We start from the raw sequence: 27798 nt of genomic DNA on the forward strand, positions 1-27798 counted from the left end.
GAAGAAAATGGTCATGAATTTTAAAAGAGATTGGTTTAGCTGCATGGGTAAGGGTGTAAAGTAGGCAGAAAATTGAGCTCCATCAAGAGCAGGTTTTTTTTCAGGCAAGTAAATGGAAAGAGAGAGAGAAAGGGAATTGAGTTCATCTGCAAGAGTGATTTTATAATGAAGGACCCACAGACGCCAAGCCAGGTTTGGGCTTGATGAACAAGTGAAAAGGCGTGGTAAGCTCAATAGCTTGGAAGTCCTGGTGGCGTGAAGAAATTGCTGGAGACAGAGTACCAGTGGGTGTGGGCAGAAAGAGAGGACTTAGGGGTTAGAGAGCGGTAAGCCTGAAATTCTGACTCTGAGAGGGTGAAGTTATTGGTAGTGATGATTCTAGGGTGTAGCCCTGGAGGGAGTGGCTGAGATGGGGTTAAGAAAGATCGCTGGATATAATCAAGCCACAGAACTGAGTGAGAGGCTGGAGGTTGCATGGATCATGCTTCCTGGTTTGCATGTTTTCAGGTTTGCCTGAAAGTTGAAATTACCTAAAATTGATGGCAGAATTAGGTAGGGAAAGAGAGAAGTTATGGAAACAGTGGGCTAAGTTTAAATTTTTTCTAAAATAGGAGTGACTGGTAGGATTGTACTGTAAGGGAGGGTAGGTAGTGGTAAAATCTGATACCACGTGTATTTAAAATCAGTATTTGCAGGGAGGAGATAGCTCAGTGGTAGAGTGCATGCTTAGCATGCGTGAGGTCCTGAGTTCAATCCCCAGTACCTCCACTAAAGAAATCCCAATATTTAAATAATTATGTAAATGAATATTTTATTAATAACCATTAATATCTGCCAGGATAAAGGCTATATCAATGCAGCTAGTTTATGTTAAATGAAAAAAAAAGCCACAACAAACATATTTCTATATATTTAACAGTGAAACTAGAGAGCAAATGTTTATCAGGACCATGAATGTTATTCCTCCTCTTACAGACTTACTAAGTAATTTCCAGATTCAGAAAGTTGCCAGTTACCTTCTAAATTGAGAACTGTGATAGGATTAAATCAGGATTCTGATGAAGTGTTTGGAAGAACAGGACCTGACAAATAGTAAGTACCTAATAAAACGTCATGAGGGAGTAAAACTAAAGATGATTCCCTGAGGGAAAAATTCCAAGCCTGTTCTGCTGCCTTTCTTTATACATTGTCCTAAACCAAAACAACTTTTATATCAAAGGTCACCTTGATCTACACCTTGATCAGATTTTCCCTGATTTGTAAACCAGATATTTTTCCTAATACTTCTGAGAAGAATCTTGTGTAAAGAAATATAAACTCTGGTTCTAGATGTTGTAAGTACTGGGGAAAAGGTTTAATAATTGATATTAGGACAACTGACTCACAGTATTTTTATAATCATGAGTACATGTTGAGATGTCAAACCCAGAATCCACAAAGTTGGATATTTCCAGCCACTTAAAAACGGCAAAAACAAATGACTAAACCTTAAACAAGGTTTTGACTTTTAACCGTAATCAAGGTTAGAGGACAAAAGACAAACTGAGAAAATTCACTGTAACATGTGGAGTTGAAAAAGAATATCTAATATGAAAAGAGATTTTATAAAACAATAAGAAAAAGACAAGCCACAATTGTTTTAAAAGGGCAAAAGACATGGGTATGAATAGGGATTTAGAAGAATAGAGATGGCTGATGAATATGTAAGAAGATATTTGTCAGAAGAAATCAGAGGAACCCGGTCTTCATTGTTTGTAAAACCAACAATGCTCGGATTTAAAGAGGATGCAGAGGAGCAGCTTCTCAAGCACTGTTAATGGGAATGAAAATTAGGACAGTATCAACTTTTTGGTTGTCAGCTGGCAATTTTTATCAAAATCCTAAATATGCACATCCTTTGACCTAGCATTTCCATTCCTAGGAATTTATTCTAAGGAGATAAGATGACAACACCCAAGATGTAAGCGTGTCTCAGCGTCAGTAGCAGTCGAAAACCACTGAAAAGTGTTAGTGGTCATGGAAAGATACATCCACCAGACTGCTGAATGAAATTCGTGCGTTACAAAAAGCATGTGCGGTTTTGATTGCATTTATGTTAAATGTGTGTGTGTGAGTGTAAGTGTCCAAACTGATGTCTGAAAGGCTGTTCCTAACCATGTGAATATCTTCTGAGTAGTGGAACTTCTGATTGTTTTCACTTTTAAGTTTATGTTTTTGCATATTGTTTGAACTGTGTATAAGGACCACTTACCACCCTAGTAATTGTGTGTATATATATATGTGTGTGTGTGTGTGTGTATAAATTTCAAATATCCTTGTACCTTTACTCTAATTCCCTATAAAAAAATTCCCTGAAAAGGCCTTGATTAAAAAGGAGGAGAATGATTAACTTACAAACACCTCAAGTTTTGTCTGAGGCCAGTCCTACCAAAGAGAAATTTTTGTCTTACGCTTTGGCTAATTTCTGTGCTGCATTTTACTTAACTAAATAGTGATAAGTTTAATTGCGCTCTCAATGTAGGAGATGAAAAAAACTCACATATTTCTCTTCTGAAACCTTGACCATCTTTGGATGGTCAAGTTTAAGTGCTTTGTTCCTAACCTGCTGAAAACTATGGCTTACAATTTGTTAGCAATTCCATGGAAATCCAAGAATGAACACATTGAAATTTCAAAGTGACGAAAGCTGTGAATTTCCTATGTTCTAAAGTGCAGTTTCCTTGACTCTGGGTGTCCCTCTGCTGAAGTCTGAGTCTGCTGATGCCTCCTGCCAATGCAAACCCAGGGACTGGGGGAGGGGCCCATCACTCCACCTTCAGTCTGGCACATGATACTTCTGATACACTTGGGGGCTTTGATCTCATGGTGCTTGCCATCCTATTCAGAATATGGGCAGAGGGGACCCTCAGAGTTGCATTTACCTGTTTACTTCTCAAGGGCTGAACCACTTCTTTGATGCACAGCTCTAGATCATTGAGATAGTCCTTTTCTGTCTGTATCAGCTCCCTGATGATTCTCAAACGCTTTGCCATCATTCTCTGCATCTGATGTTCCTCCTCCTGAGTTAGGGTCTCAGCCGCAGAACACCCAGCCTGTGGGGTCATCTTTTCTGTTAAATGAACACATGTACATGTGAGGCATTCTGCTGAGGTTTCTTGTTTCTTCATTACAAACAACATCACTACAGGATTATTGTCAGCAAGGAAAAAGGCTGTGTGTCTTCATGGGTGTTCTTGGGAAGTGATGTGTGGTAGCTCCCCCAAAGGTTGGAATCCTATGAAATTATGAGCAAGAAGGGAGTGAGAATGAATACTTCTGACAAGTCAGAAAGATTATACTCAACTGTCATGTTTCGTCTTTAAAATATCTCATTGCTACTATATTAGGCTACATAGCCAGTCTTCAGGCTAGAGGGAAAATGTCTAAAAACACAGTTCATAACTTCTTCTGGACACATTTGCTTTTAAATCAAGGGAAGATTTTTAATTAGTGAAACACCTTTCAATTTTGTTAGTCTCTATTATTAAAAATAATTACCCCTCATTCTCAGTGGGTAATACACAAAAATCAATGAAATAGAAAACAATTGCACATGATTAGATTTGTTCTTCGCTTCACAGTCACGAACCCAGGAGGAGTGAGGCAGTGGTAGGTTAAACAAATTCCAACTACAGTTTTTCATGGCTTATCTTCAATACTATGCATATCTTGTTATTTCAAAATTACTGAACTACCAAACAGAAACTTTTAATTAAAAAAATCACAGTACTGAGGAGATAATGAGATAAATGTGAAGCCTCACAGGTAGCCAAGATTTTATACAAAGTCCAATGTGAGAAAGCTAAATGTCATCAAGGATGAACGTCTCACAGCAATGTAAAACTTTGGAAGCCACAAACTAGGTCACAGATGAAACTAGAGGAGTGATAGATCGTGGGGCAGTGTGGAGGTGTGTGTGTGAATGAATTTGCTTCAAGCTTGAAGTCATTACAAACTTAATTTCCATCTTAGTCTCTGCGGTTGCAGGAGTCATTTTATTTCCTTTAAGCTAAGATGATTCTAGTAACTGACAGATGCCTTTACTTCTGACACTACTTCCTGAGACTGTAAAACTCTACAAAAGGGCTTATAAAGAGTCTGTCTGGGTGAAAAAAGTGCACAGATCACAATTATGGAAATAGAAATAGAGTATATTCTCTTGGCTGATTCCACTAACAAAGCAAGATACCTGGAGAAACATAATAGTGGAGTTTATGGTTCAACGTAAAGAGACTGCCCCCAAGAATGTGAAGAGACACTTAAAAGTAGTGAGCAGTGCTCTCTCCCTGGCCCAGTAATTTCAGGAGTCCAGGCAGAGGCTTGGTAAGCAAACCTCTGTGGAGGATGCTGTGAAGATAATTCCAGCATGCACTAGAAGGTGCACTAGATTGGTCTCTGGACAATCCTGACTTGCAGGTAAATATGCTTCTGAGCCATCTGTCTGGGAACTATTCTTCCTTAATCAGGAAAGAAGAAGGATTTGACAAATAGTATCTAAGAGCACATGGTGTTAGAAGGCTTGGGTGATTTGGTGCCAAAGAAACAATCTACAGAAGTTATTTAAGAAGAGAATCATGCGAGGAGAGGTGTTCTGCAGCCTTCATGTCTTGAACTATGTTATGGGAATTTGGGGATGCTGGTTAATTTATAATGTTTTTATTGGAAGGTAGAAGAAGCCTGCCTCTCAGCCCCCCAAATTCAAAAGAAAGAGTTACGAACAGGTGTCATTACTATGAACTATTTTGGATATAAAAGAGGAAGGCAGATCACTGGGGAGGAGACACAGTGAGCGGGCTGTATTTGCAACTTCATCTTCATGAGTCTCCCTTTGGCTGCTCCTTCAGAAAGGTTGGGGGTTGGGAGCCAGAGGGCAGAGGGGGAGCGATGGGGGGTTCTTTTCTCCTGGGATAATGAAACAGCTCACAGACAGAAGAGTCAGTAGTAGAGAGCTGGCAAGCCAGTACGGACAGTATTCAATTATTATTTAAAATTACCTTGAAAATATAAGGGGTACTATTCAAAACTGTCCTAACTGATATCTGCTTTTCCAAGTTCTAAACATTTTGTGCCTTATAAAAAGAATAATCTATCAATTTGGGGGCCTACCACGGAGAAGGGAGTCTTTCCTTATCTTTGGCCAAGAAATTTCCTAAAATATATTCTCACCTTCTTCTTTGTTCTAAATCCCACGACTCAATGACTCTATCAGTTTAACTTATTTCACAGATTTTCCAGTAGCTGCACTTTAAATGTACATCAGATTTTATTAATTAAGAGTTTCTTAGATTTTTCTAATCCTGATCAACGTCTTGTTCAGAACCAAGTTAGTGGGTCACAGTGGTTGAAATCAAGTGCTAGTCAGGATATTCAACTTCAGAAACGTCTCTGTTCACCTTCTCAGTCAATTTAGAGTTAAGCAACCTTGTAAGATATCTTTGTTTGCTCTTTTGACTCAAGTTTATTGTGGGAACAATGACTTGCATCATTTTCCGGTCAGGTCTCTGAACACTTTCTCTGTTTGCATTTCTTAAACCAACAAACTCTCCACCATGCATTGTGTGCACAAGTTTTGTTTCTGTAAGATCCTTCTCTACCTTTAAAACATTTATCTTTTAGTTATACTACATTTTTACATATTTGTAACACATAGGTACGACCAATGTAGATCACTCAAGTCATCAGTCAACTATAATGTTTTATTTCTTGGTAAGGCAACAGAAGAACTAAATATTTAGGAAAGAAGGAAAAATAGAACTTGAAGAATGAATATTTTCCAATAGTTAGCATAAACTGAAAGACTGTGTCAAAACTAAAGGGAAATGGAGGCTAAAAGGACATTTAGATTGTTTTATCCAAAATATGCTACTGGGTGTGAAAACAGTACCGTGTAGCTGATCCACCCCCTTGCCTTTCCTCTTTCACCCCCAAGCTTTATTTTTCCAGCAGTGATAATGAATTTTCACTACTCTAGCCACAAATTTCATGGGTAACATATGTGGGGATTCCTGGCCAAGGAGGCTTATGTAAAAGGAGTTTGCTGCAGCTTTGGAAAAGGATAATCCAACCTAAGATCAGCTCTGCCACTTTTCACAGTGAGCACGTGATGGACAAAATAAATCAGTTATCCTCACAGAGCCTCAGTTTCCTTATCTGTAAAAGGGGGTTGAAAACCGTCACCGTGTTATCCTTAACACTGGATTAAAAGCAAGGATCTTCAAAACAGCGTAAATGTTAGTTATTTCCATAGGCCTGGGAATGACAAGGTTCCTTTCTCTCTACTCTTGAACTTTCCCACGACCTGGAGCAAACAGTTATCCCATTATTTTACAGTTATCAACTTGTCAAGAAAAATGCGCGTCTCTGAAGTGGATGGATAGCTATGTTCAGATGGGAGAGGAAGGGAAGGAAAAATTGGGGGTGTTGCTCATGGAGGAAAGTCAGGAGAGAGCTGGCATTAGGAATCCTGGGTAGCTTTCCTGCCATGGGTGTCTGCCTAGGGAGAACCTGGTCCTTTAGAGAGATGCGAAAACAGCCGACAGCAAAGGCGTGGCTGGGGAGGGCTGATGGCAGTCAACACTGAGAGCCTGTGCTTGGCTTGGAGTTCACAGGTGCTCTGTCTGCTTCTGTCTATTGCTGCGGCTTTTTGGGGTGGATTTTAAGGAGAGGTAATTGATTTAATGTTTTCAAATTATAAAGTTATATGTAGTTTTGAGGTGAAGTGCCTAGACATTGCACCTGACTTCCTGGATTCAAACTCCACTTCCAACATTTATTAGATCTGTGACCTGGAACAAGTTATTTAACTCTGTGCATCAGTTTCCTCATCTGTAAATTAAGGATAACATTAGTAAAAACTTATAAAGTGATTGTGAAGATAAAATGAGTTAGTGTTTGTTAAACACAGCAGTGTCTGAAAGAATAGATACTGTGTAAATGTTTGCTATTATTTTTAGATGCAGTCCCTGTTTATTAGCTGTAATATGGTTTTCACTGTATTCTTAGCTGTATTCCAGTTTTGTGTATAATCATCTCAAAGTATTTTCATGCACGTATAAACATACATACAGCAGTTAGTTTTCTTTTTAAACAATGGCTTCATATACATATTCTTCTGTATCTTGCTTTTTCAACTTTAACAGTATATAGTGGGGGTTTTTTTGGTAAGCATATATATATGTGTGTATATATATATGTGTGTGTGTATATATATGTATATATATACACACATATCTTTATTCTTTATAATAGCAGTTTAGTTGTCAGACACTGCTATTTGCCTGCCCAATATCTATTCTCTCATTTGCTTTTCATAAATCAAGCCCTGAATAGATAGATAAAAATGCTTACTTCTTAGGTTCTTTTTCAAATTACGTCTCATTTATGGTGAAAGGGGTGTAAGCAGAAATCTCTTAAAAGAAGTTTCAGTTTATAAAGAGGCAAATTTGGTTGAAATGGCCCTTCTTTCATCCTCCACCTCTCATGATTCTTGCCTTCTTTTTACTGCCTGGAATGTGGATGTCAGTCCTGGAGGTGCAGCAGCCATGCTGAAACCATGAAGTCCTAGTCACAAAGATTAAGACCTACACATGGATGGTGTTGTAGAAATAAATAACAAAAATAAAACTTATAGCCTCATTTGTTTTTGAATTTTTTATAAACTACTAAATAACTAGTGAGAAATAGAAGAAATCACAAAAGCAAATAGAAGATGTTTATTCTGAGAGATAAGAAAAATGTTACATGTGAAATGTAGCTAAAGTTTTGTTTATGGAGAATTTATAGCCTTAAATTTATATATAAGAAAAGGAACAAAACTGAAAATTAATGACTTAAGAATCTAACAAAAAAAGTCTTAAAAAAAGAAAAGAAAACACATAAGCCAAAAGAAAATGGAAGAAAGGAAATTAAGAACAAAACTTTTAATGAAATTGAATATCTCTTCAACTCAGGCTTCAGTTAATTCCCACATATTTATTGCAAGGAACATGAGATCACAAAAAAAATTCCTAAAACATAACAAGGAAACAAGGTACCGTGAGACAGATACAAGAAAAAGCATAGACACAATTATATCCACAAAGTCTTAAAATATTGGAATTATTAGCAGGGATATATGAAAAGTGTGTTTAGTTGGTCTAAATAAACAGTAGTTTGAAATTATAAGCAAGAAACAAGAGGCTACAAAAATAAAGTAGATTTTAAAAGAATGAAATAAAACTTTGAAAAGTAAAACTCATAATAATTAAAATTGTAGAAGTCAATGGAATAAAAAACTCAATAAAAGGGTAAAATAGTAAATTACATAAAGATGAAGGAATGAGTAAACCAAGCCAAAGAAATTATATACGAAATGCAACAGAGAGAAGTGAAGAGATGGAAAATGTGCAATGTAGCTTAGGAGACGTTGAGATGAGGCAGTGAGAAAAGACAAATTACCTACAAAGGGATTACTGTGAGACTCACGGCTGCCTTTACAACAGCAGTGACACAAGCTGGAAGGTGGTAGAATAACACACTTAGAGCGCTGAGAGAAAATAACCACACCCTAGCCTAGCAGAACTGTCTCAAAGTGATGGTAAAGTAAACGCATTTTAGAAAAACAAGATCTTAGTTTACCACCAAAAGAGTCTCATTAAAAATAACTCTGAAAGATGTACTTTACTCAGAGGACAAATGGTCCCAAATGGAAGATTGAGATGCAAAAAGGAATAGGATGGATATGAAGAGGGAAAGATAAACTATATGGAATGTTAATCCAGAAAGAAGGCCACCTGAACAAGTGGAGAGAAACAAATGAGTGTTAGAGCAATAACCAATAAGACTGACAAAATTCTCTAGTCTTTCTTGTCCTGAAATATTTACTCGCCTTTTACATTTTCCACTTTGCAAAAAGGAAGCACAGCTAAGCATATAAATGGAGAAATTTCTAAATTCCAAGCATAAAGAGAAATTCTCACAAGCTTCCTGCAAGAAAAAAATTGGGTGAGACTAGGACTTGAATTAAATATTTTATGAGTAACACTGGATGCTAGAGATACGCAAATAATGTGTAAAGAATTCTGACAGAAAAAGATTTTGATCTTGGCCTCTGGTTATTTATAATTTAGGTTAAAAGGCCACCGCTTTCAAGTATAGGCGAACTTGGGTAGTAGCCACCCTTGTAATCTCTAAGGAAACCTTACTGTAGTAAGAATACCAGTTAAATGGAAATAGGACCCAAACAGCTCAGTACAGCGAAAGACAAAAATATGTAAGAAGCAAGTGTAGAGACTCACTCTCTTCAAACTCCCAATGAAAACATTCAACAAGTAACAGGGTCCTGCTAGAAAGGTTAGAAATATTAGTGTTTGAGGCTAATAGCTCTCTGAGGAGACAAGGGATGGGCAAATATTCACTGTTTTGCCTAGAGGAAAAACAAGGGCTTGGAGGAGCTTAGAGGAAAGCCCAGAGATGAACAATTCCTTCTGCTGCCCAGGAAGGTCTGATGCAACTCAAGGTAGGGAAACTAAGGCCAACAATTAGAGCTGGTGTTTTATCAAGGCAGAGCTAGTGCAAGAGATAAAAGAGAACTTCAATGAGTATGAAGGTGAGGATACTGAAACAGAGGCAGGTGGAACAGATGCACACAGGGCCTTCTGGGTATATCACATTTTTTCTCAAAATGTAACATTTATTATAGTAAATTTTAAAAAAAAAGAGGAAAAAAGTTTCAATGTCAAAAGCAAGTCGTGTTTCAAAATACAAAATTGTTTTGATGGGTTTGGAGTGCAAGGCAATTTAAACAAAACGACTTTCTCTTCTTTAAAAAAAAAAAAAGGCCTTATGGGAGTTCAAAAATCACATAGAAAGGAAAGCTTATAAAAATGAAGAGTTGAAGTGTAGCGTAAACAGCATAACTGAATACATCTTTGTTCCAAATTTTATACCAGAGATGGAATGACCTTCATAGTTAATTATATCCTTGTGTCTCGCAGGCAGTGCAGCACACGTGACTAATGCACTTTAGCTTGGCTCCTTTCTATTGCGCACTGCATGTGCACTGCATCAAATTCCCTGGTAAAAATGTTCAAGGTAGTGTGTATAATAAAATGTTCTCTGGGTGTCACAACAATATTACTTCTCCTCTGACAGTATCACTAGAATGTTATCTACATTGATTAATATTCACCTGCCAATTCAAATAGAAACATATATGGTGGATAAAAATAGTCACACACACCTTGTCCCTCTTATAAAATATAAAGACTAACGTGACTTCTTGGTGGAACTCGATCTAAAACATCAAAAATATGACTGGAGAAGCAAGAGCTAATTTTAATACTGATTCTCATTTCAATAATTTTAATAATAATGCTTTCCTCTTACACAAAGTTAGATTCTTTTTCCCCTATTTTTATTGTGGTAAATACATATATAACATAAAATTTACCATGTTAATTACTTTTATAAAGCGTGTAGTTCAGCAGCATTAAGGACATTCACATTGCTGTATAATCATCACCGCCATCCATCTCCAGGACTTTTTCATCTTCTCAGATGGAAACTCCAAATCCATTAAATAATTTCCCATTCCCTCCTAGCCTCTGGCAACCACCATCCTAGTTTTTGTCTCTATGAATTTGGCTACTCTAGGTCCCTCATGTAAGTGGAATCATAGAATATTTGTTTTTTTATGAATGGTTTATTTCACTTAACGTATTGTCTTCAAGTTCATCCACATTGTAGTAGAAAATCAGAACTTCCTTTTTAAGGTCGAATAACATTCCATTGTATGTACAGACCACATGCTGTTTATAGAATGTATATTCTTTAAAAGTAATTTTGATATTAAGCATTATACACTATGACTGCAGTTATATTAATTATAATATGTTGTGTCTAGCCCATAAGAGCAACCATTATCAAACACCTATTACGTACCAATTCAAAAATATATATATTATCTATAATCTTCCACACAAGACTTAAAGTGGGATCCACACTAATTTTAGAGATGAGGAAACTGAACACAGTGAATGTGAGTACAAGTTATCCAGTGGCTCACAGAGTACACAGAGGGGATGGGATTCAAACCAGACATGTTTGGTTCTGAAGCCTGGGCTCTCCTCCCTCTACGCCCGGACTGCTCGTGCTGTGATCGAGGTACACTGTGTTATATGCAGTGGAATTGTGCTGGACACACAGACATACAGTTCAGTTCTGACTCTGCCACCCACTAGCTGTGGGACCTTGGCCAAGTCACTTGGAGTCACTAAATTGCTTCCTCTGTGGAAAAGGAGTAAGAACAGTTGTGGTATTAATGATGAAAAGACCTAACATTTTTGAGTACAGGCAGCCCTCTGTACCTGCAGGTTTTGCACCCACAGATTCCACCAACCAAGGATTGAAAAAAAAATTTTTTTTTTAAATTCCAGAAAGTTTCAAAAAGCAAAACTTGAACTTGTGCATCCCCGGCAGTGATTTTCATGGCATTTACATCGTGTTAGGTGTTATAAGTAATCTAGAAATGCTTTACAGTATATGGGGAGATGGGCAAACACTGTGCCATTTTACGTAAGGGACTTGAGTATTCGTGGAGTTTCCGCATGGGTCCTGGGATCAGTTCCCCGCGGATAAGGGGGGACGACTACACTCACTTTGTGCTATATACTGAGCCTGTCTTGCACTAGCTCTTCAGTCCTCACAAAAACACTACACAGTAGGTTATTTTATTCTCTGTCTTTTATTTCCACATGAAGAAGCTAAAACACACAGAGGTGAAGGCCCAAGGTCACACCACAGGAAATAGATTCAAACCAGAAACCGAGCCAGTCTGGCTCCTACACCTGCATTTTAACCATAGTCACTGCTCTGCTTGGAGGTTGTGAGAATCGAGATAAAGCAGGCAAATTGCTCACCTCGGTGTGTGACACCCAGAAACCTCTCCAAAAATGTCAGTCGTTATTTTCATGACCATGACTGACTTGCCATTTGCCTACACCTGATGCTGAATGGTGCACCTGCTTTTCCTCTTTTTCCCCCCTTGGAAGTTCCAAGGGTGGGAGGGGAAACTGAGCATCCATCAGGAAATGACCCTTCTTGGCTCCGGACCTGCTCTAGAAAAAAGCATAAAACAGCAAGGACTTCTACAAAGTCGGTTCAATACTAGGCCTGATGTGCTCTCATCTTACTCAGGCTGAATTCAAATGAGGTGGGGATATAGCCCCTGTGTGCTGTTTGGCATAATATAAGCCCCTGAATTTTTAAAAATCTGATTTTCTTCCAGTACCCTGAAGCTAAATCACCAACGCAAGCAAGTTTCTGAGAAATTCGCTGAAAATGTTGTGCTTCTCAAGTTGAAAAAAAAAGTTGAAAAGCAAGAAGTGGCTAAAATAAAATATATGTCCTAACATGCATAGCTTATTATTACTTTAAACATTCCAGGTCTTTATTTATTTGGAACAAGGTCCCTAGCTGTTATTATTTAACAATGGCTACCAATAAATAATCATAGATTTTGATTTCCATTGTAATGTTGAAATCTCACATGTCTCTTAATAAAGGAGAGCTGGAGATATGTTGCCATGTACCAAGCTTAAGGTTTCGCTTAAAGCTTTGCTTACCAACACCGAGTCACACTGACTCGATGCCCCAAAGACCAGACAAGTAAGCACGTGTACACCATTCAACACTTATTTGTGAAGGAACCTGGAGAATCGTTTGACTGTGGAGAAGACAAGGATAATGTAACACCAGAACCTGACCCTGAACTAATTCCTAATTTCATCACAACCATATATGTTTTTAATTAAATAAGAATTAAAAAATATCAGAATTTGAAGTTAAGCTAGCAATGTTATGAATTCCATAGTTTTTAAAGAAATCTTGTACCTACTTTAATATCAATTTCTTAAATTATATTCTGGGCTTGAGCTGGTACTATGCTTTACATTTGGTATGTAAAAGTGAATAAAATAATGGTAATGGTCCTTTCTGTCAAGAAATGTATAATCTGGAAGTAAGTTGGGTTATTAAAGTCACAGGATAAATCAGTACTTTCCATTCCTCCCCTAAGACATAACAACTGATATCTGTGCCCTTATCCAGTGAATACTCAACTTGTATCTCTTCCAAGAATTAGTTGTGTTCCACAACAAACCTGATTATGTCAGTTGTACTTCTTATTGTAATTACATTATTTTAATTTAAACTTACATAAACTGATGATCTATGAGAATAAAACAGTGTGTGTGTTTCCATGAAAACAGCTTTAATGCTTTGGAATGATTTGATAAATCTAAGTTGCCAAAACACTGCTGCTCTACTTAGAGTTGAATGAGATGACTGTAAATGACTGAGGAGAAAATTACTTAGAAAAGATTCTGCAAACAGATCACTTTGCAATTTAAAATATCAGTCAATATTTAAAAACTGGTGTGCAGATATGATTATGACACACTGTGACCTGCTCTTAGCAGAGTGCAGCCTAGAGGCCAGGCCCGCTGGGGAAGAGACCCACAGAGGAAATGGGAAAGCGAGGTGAAGAGAGGAGGGCAAGTGTCCTGAGTAGAGGGGGCTGCAGCCTGTCCAAAGTCTTGGTGCAAAAACAGATTTAAAAAAAGCTTAGTGTGATGAAAGCACAAAGGTTAAAGTTGTGGTAAGGAGATGGGTCTAGAGAAATCATCAGGGAACAGAATTTGAAGCCCTTGTTAAGGAATCTGGAATTTTTAAGAACACTGGGAAGTCAAGGAGGAATTTTTAAATATGTGAGTGATGTGATCAGATTGTCTTCATGAGATCACTTTGGCCTCAGTAAAACCAGCTTTCGGGTAAGAGGATGGAGAACAAGGCTGAAGGCAAGGAGACAGTGGAATGGCCATGAAACTAGATGGTCTAGTTGCTAGGGGAGAGATTGGGGGCATGTAAGCTTAGTCTAGTTGCCGAGAGGATAGAGAGAACTGAACAGATCAAGAGAAATTTAGACGAAGAAATTAGCATGAACTATGAGCAATCAGTGTAGGGAAAAAGGAGAAACAAAGTCAAAGCTGACTCTCAGATTTCTGACTGTTAATGAGACAGTGGTGCCATTTAAAGAAATAGAGAACAATGGAGAAAGAACAGGTAGGGGAGCTAAGGTGATAAAGTCTATCCTGTTCTGTCTCATTATACAGACAAGGAAGTTAATTTCTAGAGAAGGTAAGTCTTTTACCTTAAATAACAGAGTCAGAAACTCAGTTCTGGCCTTCTGATCATCTCCTCCTCCCTCCCCGTGCAGTCCCCTTTCTACCCATATAGTATAAATACTCATTATTATACCTAGGGTTTTATTTCAAACAGATCACTACCAACCCCCCAATATGATTATACATGCTCTTTTGTCCCCCTCCATGTTGTATTTCGTATCTGCCCCCATAAACCTCAAAAACCTTGGCTTAGCATTGCATTGAACCCTACAGATTTAAGTTTCACACAGTAAAATCGTGTATCAGTTTCAGTGGAAATCTGACCCACAGAAAGATGAATGGAGCAGGCCTTCTGTGAAATAGGTTGAAAATAATTGCATGTCAGGCAGGTTTTGGAGAGGAGCCAGTGAAGTATTAAGTGAAACTATGGAGGAGCAGACCCTCCACTGCTCTGAATTTGAAAGCTCACACACTGGGGCAGGGAAATATTTTATCTTCATTTGAAGGGCATGTGATTTATTCCCTCTGACTGCTAATTGCAGCAGAAAGGAGAGAAGTGGATTTCAAAAGGGAATTCAGCAAAGCTTACCTGGCTTGCAAAATGCTTAAGTGGCATTGATTTGAATGTATAGGCTCCTATGGTGATCAGCACAGTGCTGCCAAAACAATTAGAAGCTAAATGAATGGGTACTTTCAGGAAATGTCTTTATATGAAGTCTTTAATAGGAGTGAGTAAAAGAGGACAAATTTTAAGCCCTGATTAGAAAATGAGTTTTACTTGGGAAATTCCTCTCTGTATTTAATTTTTCTGTTGTAATGGTTCTATTGTGGAGAATGCAAAATTTTGATTGGAGGAGACATAGTGATTTTATCCATTTGTTCATTCATTTAACAAATATTGACTGAGCAGTCATTGTACCAGGCATTGCTCTAGATCAGTGGTTTTCAACCCCAAATTTTGCCTCCTCCTCCAACACACCCAGGATATTTGACAATGTCTAGAGTCATTTATGATTGTCACCATCGGGTGATGAGGGGGCTACTGGCATCTATTGTGTAGAGGTAACAGACGCTGCTGCTATTCTGCCATGCACAGGACAACACCCCGCAACAAAGATTTAGCCAGCCCAAGTGTCACTAGTGCCAATGTTGAGAAATCCTTTTTCTAGATGCCAGCAATACAGCAATGAAAAAACTGAGAAAAACATCAGCTCTTATGAAACACATTTTAGCGATGGGAGAGAAACAAAAAAATGATTAACAAAGAAATATATAGCATGACAGGTAGTGATAAGGCACTATGAAAGAAAAGAAGGCAGACGGTGGGTAGTGGTTACTACTGCATAGAGAGAAGTCACAGAGGGCCTCCTGAATAAGGGACTTTTGAGCAGAACCCTAGAAAACAGGAAGTCAAGTATGGGAGTGGGGACTGGCCCCATCTTGTCTTTTAGATAGATAGATAGATAGATAGATAGATAGATAGATAGATAGATAGATAGATAGATAGATAGGTATTTGCCAATTGTGCATGAATTCAGGGTAAAGATAAACTTAAAGTAATTTATGGACAAATTATCTGAGTGTCGTTGCTTTTTCCCCCTCTCTATTACCAAAACCATTATGCTGATTTAGATATAGAGTATACCATTCTCCAAACTTTATACATTTTAGAGAAATGGAAGGTTGCCTTTCTTCATGACCAGTTGAAACAGACTCTTTTAAATCAGCTTAATTATTGTAGGCCACAGGTTCCAAAAGGAATATACAAAAGAGCAATCCATGCAGAAGTATACATGTATACAGGCAGACCAAGGAGATATTGCAGGTTCAGTTCCAGACCATTGCAATGAAGCAAATACTGCAATAAAGTGAGTCACAGATTGTTTTTTTCAGGCTCCACAGCTAATTCTAGTTCCCAGTAAATAAAAATTATGTTTACACTATATCGTAGTCTTTTATGTGTATAATAGCATTATGTCTAAAAAATGCACATATCATAATTTTAAAATACTTAATTGCTAAAAAATGCTAACCATCATCTGAGCCTCAGCAGGTCGTAGTCTTTTTGCTGATGAAGGGTCTTGCCTTGATGCCTTGATGTTAATTGCTGCTGACTGATCAGGGTGATGGTTGAAGGTTGGCATGAATGTGGCAGTTTCTTAGAATAAGACAATGGTGAAGATTGCCACATTGATTGAGTCTTCCTTTCGTGAAAGGCTTCTCCATAGATGCAATGCTGTTTAATAGCATTTTACCCACAGTAGAACTTCCTTCAAAATTAGTCAGTCCTCTGAAACCCTGCTGCTGCTTTATCAACTAAGTTTATGTAATGTTCTAAATCATTTCTTGTCGTTTCAACAACCTTCACAGCATCTTCACCAGGAGTAGATTCCATCTCAAGAAACCATTTTCTTTCCTCATCCGTAAGAAGCAACTCCTCATAGGTTTAAGATTTATCATGAGATGCAGCAGTTCAGTCACAACTTCGGGCTCCACAGCTAATTCTAGTTCTCTTGCTGTTTTCATTGCATCTGCAGTTTCTTCCTCCCTTGAAATATTGAACCCCTCAAAATCATCCATGAAGGCTAGAATCAACTTCTTCCAAACTACTTTGAATGTTGGTATTTTGACCTCTTTTGATAAATCACAAATGTTCTTAATGGCATCTAAAATGGTGAAAACTTTCAAGAGGTTTTCCTTTTACTTTGCCCAGATCCGTCAGCAGCATTGCTATCGATGGTAGCTATAGCCTTATGAAATGTATTTCTTAAATAATAAGACTTGCGAGTCAAAATTATTCCTTGATCCATGTGCTGCAGAATGGATGTTGTGTTAGCAGACTTGAAAACAACATTAATTCATCGTACATCTTCATCAGAGCTCTTGGGTGAACAGGAGTGTTGTCACTGAGCAGTCATATTTTGAAAAAACTTTTTTCTTTGAGCAATAGGTCTCAAGAGTGGGCTTAAAGTATTCAGTGAGCCATGGCATGAACAGATGTGCCGTCATCCAAGTTTTGTTGTTCCACTGATAGAGCTCAGGCAGGAGTAGATTACACATCATTCTTAAGTGCTCTAAGATTTTCAGAATGGTAAATGAGCATTGGCTTCAACTTAAAGTCACCAGCTGCATTAGCTCCTAACAAGAGATGCAGCCTGTCCTTTGAAGCTTGGAAGCCAGGCACTGACTTCTCCTCTTTAGCTATGAAAGTTCTAGACAGCATCTTCTTCCAATGTAAGTCTGTTTTCTCTAATTGAAAATCTGTTGTTTAGTGTAGCCACCTTCATGAATGATCTTAGCTAGATCTTCTGGATAACTTGCTGCAGCTTCTACATCAGCACTTGCTGCTTCACCTTGCACTTTGATGTTATGGTGATGCCTTCTTAAACCTCATGAGAGTGAAGTACGACAAACTATGGTATGCCTGTAGGGTTAGCATGCATAATTGTGTAGTATCTAGGCACACAGTACGCACAGTGAATATCTGGAAAGGCTCTCACTACACATGATGTAATCAGAGAACAAGAAAAGTTATCAGAGTTTGAGCACAGACATATAGAGAAGAATATTTTGAAAATCAGATCAAATTGTGGTTTGAGTGCTTTGTTTGGTATGATTATTTTGTTGTTGTTGTTCATTTGTACATATGTATAAGAACATAAGTAGAGAAAAGATACAGGACCTGAGCTTCTCTGGTAGGTTTATCTCAATCCAAAATCTTATTTGATTTATGATTCATTGAAAGAAAATTTCAACTATAATTATATGTTAATTATATTCTAGATATGAAAAATCAAATATGTAAAAACAATTTCTCTTGCAACTGCAAAATAACAAATCTTCAGTTTCGTCAGAGGAATATTGAGCTTGTTTTCCAAGAATGTATTCATTAAAAGAAATCTAATTTCACATCTTAATTTAATATTTCACTCCCACACAGAAATGCTCAGGAGAAAAAAGCAAACACACTCTATGAGATTATAATTGCAATGTTTAAATAATATTCCATTAAGTTTTGAATATTTTAAAACCAGTAGCACCATTGTAACAGAATGACCATCCTAAATGTTTGACTGGTGTGACATTAACAAGCAAGTCAAACTCTAGGAGAATATTTTCAAATACATCATTTCTATTTTTTGATGTATAAGTTTTGTTAACAAAATAAAGGAGGAAATCACTCTACTTAGAATCTTCAATTAGCCGAGAACAAAAATAATTTAATTTCTTTATACCTGCTTATAAAAATGTAAGATGACATTTCAAAAGATAACCTATAGGTCCTCCAGGAGGAGGTCTGTGTGATCTTGTATGTCCTTGCTAATGATGGCAGAATTGTAAAGGATGATCAAGAAAACACAATATGAAGAAGAGAAATATGAGATATGATAAAAACTAAAAAGCAATTCCCTCATCTGAGTTAGATTGACACTCAGGAGCTGTGACCCTAAGGTCAGTGAAGAGATTAGGACCTCGCTTCGAAGGAACCCCTCATGGGGAAGGGCCTCTCCAGGTATCTCTTCTGGATGTTCCCTGCACAACTGCCACACCATCTGTTTATTGTTTACTCACTCATTCATTCACTCACTCATTCACATGACAAACAGGATTATGGAGTCCACCTCTTCCTAGGTGCTAAAAATACAAATTTTCCTGTCCTTGAGAAGTTCAACCAAGTGAAAGAGACATTGACGTGTAAATGATGAACATGAGAAATGTATACAGGATATGACACTTAAATATATCTTGAGTGTAATAACTTGGAAAGAAAGACTTGAAAAGGTGAATAGGAGTTTATAAAGCAACCAGGATGAGGCACAACACTCTAGGCTGAGGAAACAGCAGGTATCAAGGCAAGACAATCGGAAGTAAAATGGTCCCTCAGGCCAGAGATGGAAAGAGAGTCACATTGTGAGAGGTCTTATATCTATTTTAATATTATAACATAGGGTCTCCAAACTTGATTAATTTTTATTGTGGTAAAATATAAAGAACATAACATTTACCCTGTTAACTGTCGTTAAGTGTACAATTTGGCTTCGTTAAGTACATTCACATTGTTGTGCGACCATCACCCCCATCCATCTCCAGAACTTTTTCATCTCCCCAAACTGAAGCTCTGGACCCATTAAACACTAACTCCCTTCCCCCCTTTGCCCCCAGCCTCTGGCAACCACCATTCTACTTTTTGCGTCTATGTATTTGACTATTTCAGGGACCACTTTTCAGTGGAGTCATATGATATTTGTACTTTAGTGTCTGGTTTATTTCACTTAGCATAACGTCTTCAAGCTTTGTCCCTGTTGTAGCACGTGGCAGAATTTCATCCCAGATGTTTTTGTTCATGTGTCAGCTGAACTGTTTTTGAGGAAGTACCTCTAATACCTGCATAGTATTAATATATCACATACATTATAAAGAATACACAAAAAATAGGTATTTCCAAAGGATAAGACTAAAAACTAACTTACTTTTCCTTTTCATAATGAATTGTCTCAAAAATGCCCCAGGCTACCTGAACCTCTCTTTGGATACCACTGTTAGAGAACAAGGAAAAGTACTGAGGAGTATTATGCAGAGGAGCAACAGTTTGACGCTCTGACTCAGTTTCCCATCAGGCCCCCTCATCCTGCTGTGTGCTATAGAGTTAGTGAGGAGGAACAGGCTTTAAAGACTAGATAATTCAAATCACTAGATGTGTACCTTCAGGGTGGAATGTTCTAGGGAATCTAGGAAGTACACACCTCGTTCATGGCAACGGTGTATCTTGCTAACTTCACATAAAATATTTTGTTGAAAAGCATGAACTATTGCTGGTCACTGTTGACTTGAAGACTGCAGGTGAAGTTCTGATAGAACTTAAGAGTCTCTTGATATTTCTAAGTATTGTTCAAAATTTTATCAGAATCAGTCTATCCCTTAAAAACAAACCACAAAAGAGGTGCTACTGAAAACTGGAGTTTAGGACAATAGAGACTGCATGGTGTTTGAAAAAGCATGGACCTTGGAGCCAAGGAGACCTCAGTAAAACTCTGACTTCGCCACTTACTAGCTGTGTAATACTGAGCAAGTGCTTATACCTCCCTTAACCTTAAATTTGTTATCCCTAAATATTTGACAGTAACTTCTTAGCGAAGTTGTTAAGAGCACGGAGTGATGTAATGTACCTGCGTGCCCAGTACAGATGCTGGTTGGTATTAGTACCATCTTTGTCATCTGTGAAGCCCAAACAGGAAAACTAGCTTTATTGCTTTGTTCCACATACTAGGACATGTTTAATCCCTCTATCTGGAATGCCCTCTGCACGCTGCTAAAAGGATCCAAACTGGATTTCAGGATTCAGATTTCAGCTATCTCTTGTTTTGACACTTTAGAGGTACAAACTCTTTCTCATCACAATCCCTATATTTGATTTACTTGTGTCTCTAATATAATAATAACCACTAATTTGGAGCTGGTGCTGTGATGAGCTGACCAGTTCCCCTTCAGGAATAAAGGGCGCATGGCCCCCACTGCTGGGAGCATCACCAGCTGACAGCCCCTTTTCAGGAATTATCTCAGATGAGAGCACCTGTCAGGTCATGCCCCCTTCCCACGGTGGCCCCATCCAATAACTTGAAGGCTGATATAGGGGTCCAGGTCCTTCACATGGCTGGGACAACTCCAAAGGATCATCTCATCTTCAGAACTTGCCTTAGAGTTGGCTAAGTCTTCCACTGAGACCATATCACAGGGCAACCTCTCTCTCTCCCCATCATCTGCTCTTCTCCTCTCTTCCCCTGGTTGTGATTATAAGAACATTCCCTAATAAACCTCCTGCACCCAAATTTCCATCTCAATCTGCAACCCAGGAAGCCAACCTGCACCCTTATTTCAGGCACTTAGGCTACAATTATTGGTTCACTGCCTGTCTTGCTCAATAGACTGGGTTTGCTTCTGGTTGATTTTTATATTCTCAGGCTCTAGTTAATATCTGGCACATATGAACACCTAGCAAATGCCTGTTGAATCAATTCATTAAAACTGAGATTTCATTTCTTTGACCAAGAAATTCTATTTTCTTGTTTCTTTTTTTCTTTATATTCTTTCCTTTTACAGAAAAAGAAATTAGAGGAGTTAACTCAAAAATTGCCTCTAATTAAGTAGTGGGAAAATGGAAATCACAGAGCTGTAAAAGCCAATATACCAATAAGGATCAATATAGTTGTAATCAGTCATTGAATTTTTTTTAATTATTGAGTAAGTAGTCTTTGAGCTGAGCATCTACCCTATACCAGGCACAGCTTAAGTGTTAAAATAAGACTAAATCTCTATCCGCCAAGGAGAATTATATTCAAGTGGAAGAGAGGGGGCAAAAATAGAATAGAATAGCATCCTTTCAGAGAGCAGTAGGTGGTATGAAGGTCACTGAAGGAGATCAGAACATACCACCCCCAAATATGCCACCTTGACATGCTGATTACTTTGAGCTGAAGGCAGTTCAGTAACAGGAGATTCAGGAAGGGTCCTCTGCTCTCCCCCTTTCTACCTAAAAGGAAGGTATAAATTCCCTGTGAGAAAGATGCCCTTCCTGCCTCAGAAAGAGGAGAGAATTCTTTTCACCAGAAACAGGGAGTTGATATCAAGATGAGTCTATATACAGAAGCCTTACTAAAATAACCCTTATATTCCATTAGTTTCCCCCATGTGTTTCCTGTTCACTTTCTCACAAGTTAATACCCCTAGCTCAAATCCCTCTTTCCTTTGTCTTGCCACATTTCCACAATTTATCACTCTTTGTTAAAATGGTATATAAGCCCCTGGGTATAACTGCTTTGAAATTTTCACTTCTTCCTATGAAGCCCTCTGTGCCATGCAAAAATATTAACATCAAATAAAATGTGATTGCTTTTTCTCCTGTTATTCTGTCCTTTGGGAGTTTCACTCACAGGTCCCAGTCACAGAACCTAAAAGGATTATGGAAAAGTCTTTCCTCCCCTAATAGAAGGATGGTCAGGGAGGACTCTCCCAGAAAGTGAGCAGAGATCCCAATGATGAGAATCTACACTTGCAGGGATTTGGGGAAGAAACTTTTACACAAGGAAAGCAGCTAATGTAAAGGCCAGGCGTTAAGTACAAAATTGACTCTAAGCTCCAGACAGCCAAATATAGTAAGTTGCTTGTTTTTTTAATCTACAAGAGGGGCATATTCTAATTCTTGAGAGGAGCCAGAGTTTTTTCTTGAGTAAAACTGGATGGCACTGAGAGAGGTAAACAATGTCTTCATCAACTATTTCACAACAAAGACAGAAGCAGAAATCTGTGACAGCTTTTGTAGTGACATTGGAGACCTAACATTAGGAAGCATTCAGGAAAGACAGTTTCTATGCCCTCACATACAATGGCTCAGTGTACTTAGAGCAGCAACTAGATGACATGACCTTTAGATTTTCTTCTAAGAGCTGGATGTCAGTCAGTCAAGGTCACATTCACTGTCACGGGCCTCAGTGCAGGTATCACAGAGTATTCATTTATTCTCCGACTCATTACAAGAAAAAAGTTGTTCAGAACAACCTGGGACAAAGGCTTTTAATCATAACCCTCTATTTCCCTGCTGCATTTAAGACACAATTCAGGCTTACTTCATAGAATTCTATTGAAATTCCCAGATAAGGAGCTGCTTGTTTCCAGTATATGATTCCATTCTTTTCATTTGCAAATGTATACACCACCACTACCACCACCCACTACTATAGAGTAGGGTTTTCAGTTTTTTGGATGTATAGTAAGTTTTATTGAGATGCAAATAAAAGACAACAGGCATAAAATTCAAGAAATCATGTCAAGATACCCAAGGAAGTGGGAAATTAAGCTACTACAATAGGGCAGGTTTGCTTAACCTAACTTTGTAATTTTGTTTCCTGACAATTAAACCAAAAGATAGTATTTATTAAACAGCGACAACATGCCAGAAGAGGACTGCCACAATAATTCCAAAGATAGGATTTGCATTCCAAAGTGAAAAATTTAGCAGGTCAAGTTTTATCATAGTATCAGAGGAATGTCATCACATCACAAAACGAGTATTGCAAACCTCAACATGCTTTGACTTCTTATTAACTGATAAACCATACAGATAAAATTCCTACTTAGTCAATGAACGAGATGCACTAAATTTTACAAATATTTAAAGCGTTCTTTATCAACTCTAAGCTCTACTACCAGGAGCTCAAGTCCAAGACATATCCCCCCAAATTTGCTGCTTTGCCACCTTATTTGAGCTGAAAGCATTTGAAAAGCAGCAAACGCAGGGAGAGGCTTTCTCTGCACCTAAAGACAGATTCTCCAAAGGAAGCTCAGTTGTCAACCAGGGAACACTGACTCCTGTCACAGGACAGAAGACTAAAAATCGACACCACAGCCGGACAGGCACAGATAGTCACCAACTCTTACCTCTCCCCTAGATTCTTCTAAGGGCCCATTCATCTTTCCTAGTTATTTATGCTCCCCCAAGTGGACCGCATTCCTCCTTCCTTTCCCCTATTAAGATAGTTTATAAGCTCTCTAATCTTAACCTTTTTTGAGATATTCACTTTTTTTCCCTGTGATGCCTCCCTGGCACATAATATTCAAATCAACATACCTGTATACATTTCCTCCTGTTAATCTGCCTGTTGTTAGTTTATTTCACAGACCCAGCTATTGATTTCTGAGAGAGAAATTACTTAGCTTTAAAAGTGCCTTGACTTTTTATAAAGATTTGCCCTTCAAACTCTAGAACACACCTTATTTGTAATGATGTCACATTACTGATACAAGTACTTCCCATTTCACTAAAGGGAGTATAGAGGCAGGTAAATGGGAAGGGGTTCCTTAATACTCAAAGAACAGGCAATGTGTTCTCACAACCTCTCCGCCCAACCCTGAATAGACCATTTCCTCCTCTTGTGGACACACTGACCTCACCTCTACTTCTGTCCTGCCCCTTTATTGCATTTGTTTACCTGTCTTATTTTTTCCTGAGACTTCAGGCCCCTTTGGAGTAAAAGTCAGACACTTTTTTTCTTAATGATTTTGTAGTTGTAATTCCTGGTACATGTTCTGTTTTATGCTCACTATATAACATATTCAATAAATGCCAGTTAACTGAACAAGTCTGTTGAAGGAATGAAGACGCCACTAACAGCAGGCTGGCATCGAACTGTTATTGTACAACTTAGGGCTTAGTAGGAATGACTATGTTGATGTGATCACAATCTTTTACAAAGGTTTCTGATCTGCTCATTAAAACCATGATCTACTGTTTATTTAGTAGCTCTTACCTCCTGTACCAATTTTTTTTTTTAATTACAACTTAGGATTCACATTATTAAGATGATGTTGGTCAGAAATTGAATTGAAGGGGTAGACTGTATAGTTAAGAGGTGAGCTCTGGGACACCAAAGAAAGACCTTACATATCTTAGAACTCTAGAGAACTTGCTTCCAGAGACAGAGCAGTGAATTGTATAACGCAAATGGCAACACAGCACTGAACAACAACGGACTAAATAATTTGAAGTTGCTCTCTGGGCCATCTCTCTGAGGGCTCTAACCAGCTCAGGTCTTTATTCAATGCCTCCCAGGGAACTACCAGGTCCAAGGTAGGCAGAGTTAAAACTCTTGGCATTGCAATAATAAAGAACCTCATAAGGTAATTTAGGACCCATCTGTGTGATGATGGGTATCAGACAGACCAGAGTGCAAAACACAGAACTGCTTGCTTCAAACAGTAATGAGAAAATGACTTCTACTGTTGCCAGAGCAGTTACAGAAGAATCATACTAAAAGGTCTATAAGGCATTAGGTATCAGACTTGGATCTTATCGAGTTACATCTGAAGAATGTTACTTATCAGGAGGCCAGCCTATCTCTGCAGCTCTGCTGTGCTCCTCCACACTCCCTGACAATTTTTCTCCAGCAGAGACAGTTCTAGGACCATGGATTAACTCCTGAGTCTTTCCTTCTGTCTTCAAAGACAGGAGCCAACAGAACACAGGAAAACCACAAATCCAGTGGTGTATGTAAGAAGCCTGAGGTCTTCCGCAAAGTAACCGACAAACTCTTCTGTATTTCGTGACCACAGACTTATTTTTTAGTTAAGTTTAGAAAGTGAATAACAAAAAGCAGCTTCCATTTTTATTTTGCTAATGGAAAATCTGGATCAAAAAGATACTGAATTAGTGAATCTCAGACAGAAAAAACATGTTATTACAGATAAAGTAATGGCCTTTTCCTGAATTTCTTATGTGTGGTCTCTTCATCAAAGGACAGAAAAGAGTTGAAATAGATTAGCTGATTAGTAAATTTGGACTAATAAAGGGCAAATCCTGTTCTATCATTATGGTAACCATCATTCCTAAAATTAAAAATAACGACCATTTATAGAGCACACACCACATGTCAGCTAATATACTAGGTGTTTCATGTAATTACCTAATTTTATTCTCCCAACTACACAATGTGGTAATTATCATTATCGTACTTTCACAGATAGAGAAACTGAAGCTCAGAAATTTTAAGTGATTTTCTCAAAGTCTTACAGGTAGTAAACAGAAGAGCCAGGATGGGAAACCAAATGTGTATGACTTTAAAATTTGCATTCTTTCCAATGTATCCATGGCCTTGAGAAAAATTAATTTCAAAGCTCAAACAATACCCGTTTCTCCATTTAAAGAAATTCTTTAAGGACAAGACTGGACTCTACATTTTAATCCTGAGCTATCAGAATATTTTAAAAGCAGTAACTCCTAGTAGGAATCTTTAAAGATTTCATTTAAATGCATTTAATTAAACGTATTTAATGTAATTAATTTGCATAACTAAGTCCAAGCACATTTTTTGAGGAAAGAGACCTGCTAAGTGCGAGCTTGTCTATTGGTCCTTCTAGGTTCATCATAGTTTTTCAGTCCAGAATGACAACTCGTAGTGGGATTAGGAGAGTTCAAACATAGTGTGCCTCAAAGCGGGAGAGACAGGTTCTGAGGGATCACATAACGAGTACTGCAGTGGATATTTAAAACTTTGCACAATATCCACATCAAAATGAAGTTTACTAGAACGAATGACCTTCAAGAGAAAAGGAGAAGAAAAAGAAAGGGCAGATGGGAAGGGGTAGAAATTCAGGGCCTGAAACAAGATGCGTTATAATAACCGTGCCAAATTATCTTAGGACCATCACAAAATAAACTGAAGCTATTTCCTCAAAAGTCATTCAATCTAAGCATGCTAAACATCTCTTACCATATTTGGATGTTATTCAATTCACTCTAAAGGAATGAACACCTATGTGATTTTCAGCAAATCCTGTTATGTCATCCCGGTGACTATAACATGCCTTATTTTTCACAGACATGATTGTAGCTTCATTTAAGATAACCACAATCACAGTTCAGTACAATTACCTAGATAGATCTCATGGTGTGACATCTCACACCTATCTCCTGACATAAACTATCTTTTGTAGATTTCTAAATCGTTTGCTTTCTAGAGCTTCCCACTTCTTAAATTCGGTGGAGGAGGGAGAAGGAAGGGAGAAACTATCAGAAAAAAAAAAACCGACTAGACAATATTAGGAATAATTCAGAACTGGCTCTTTAACTACGGGAGTATGTAATAGATTTCTCCTATAATATCTGAATTCCATTTACTTTCATTTTCTTATTTCTTATTTTCCTCCTTATAGAGGAGGTAATATTAGATTTTCTCCTCTGCCTTAAATGTTTTCTTTGCAAATGGAAGAGTAGGAGAAAATGAGCTGGGTGTGCAGTACCCTGGGGCAATTGGTTTCTTGTCGATTACCTTGTAATTTCTGGTTGTATTCGGTCCTGTCAGACTGGCTCCTCCTCAAGGTACCAGAGTGGTCCCCAGGAACACTGCTCTCAACCACAGTGTCAGTCTTCCTTCTCTCCAGCATATAGAGCCTGGACCTCAGAAAGGGTAGATTCTTTTTCTTGGTGCCCATGTTTTCTTTCCCGGGGACTTCTTTGGGCTCCATCAGCGGCAGAGGCAAGTTCTAGAGGCCCGCGAGCAGTGGCTGGTTGCTAAAGGGCCTCAGGGTGAAGATTAAAGCCACCAGCTAGAAGAGTTTAACTGCCCCCTTCCAACTAACCGGCTTCGCTGCAGGGTTACCTGGCTGTGACTGCCACCTCCACGGAGTCCCAGGGCTCCACCCCTATGAGGTCATTCTTTTTTATACTTAGAATCCAACAGGGGAAGCTGCCACCTGTTACCTGAGAGACCTGCTGCAGGGAGCTAGGCAAAGCAGGGACTGCGTTCACATGCTACAGGAGCAAACAAAAATCCATTGTGTGGGGCGAGGGCTTGGGGGCGGGGAGAGGGAAAGGAAAGTGAACCAGGTGAGGCAGGGAGGAGGGGAAGCACGCTTGTGTGTAACCTACGGCTTATGGGTGAGTGTGTGCCTGTGGGTGTGTACAGGTGCGCTGGGCCACGGCGCTGTGGTCCGCTGCCCTGAGCAGACGGGGCTGGCGTGCGTGACTTTCAGCTAGACTCACCCACACGTGACCGCGGAGCTAGCGTGGGGCTCCGAGGATTTGCATTCACATCACAACAGCGGGTAC

General features: G+C 38.5%; 1 protein-coding gene across 1 annotated transcript in view; it reads right to left on the bottom strand.

Moving 5' to 3' along the window:
* ARHGEF38 (Rho guanine nucleotide exchange factor 38) overlaps positions 1 to 27350 on the bottom strand; it is a 112958-nt gene extending 85608 nt beyond the window's left edge. The window contains exons 1-2 of the mRNA XM_010953627.3: positions 27020 to 27350; positions 2922 to 3109 (exon numbers count right to left, since the gene is read on the bottom strand). Of these exons, the coding sequence (XP_010951929.2) occupies positions 2922 to 3109; positions 27020 to 27215 (384 nt within the window). The 5' untranslated portion in view covers positions 27216 to 27350. The remainder of the gene's footprint in view (positions 1 to 2921; positions 3110 to 27019) is intronic.
* Between the last annotated feature and the right edge of the window lie 448 nt (positions 27351 to 27798).

The sequence above is a fragment of the Camelus bactrianus genome, chromosome 2 (genome assembly GCF_048773025.1).
Source record: "Camelus bactrianus isolate YW-2024 breed Bactrian camel chromosome 2, ASM4877302v1, whole genome shotgun sequence".
NCBI lineage: Eukaryota > Metazoa > Chordata > Mammalia > Artiodactyla > Camelidae > Camelus > Camelus bactrianus.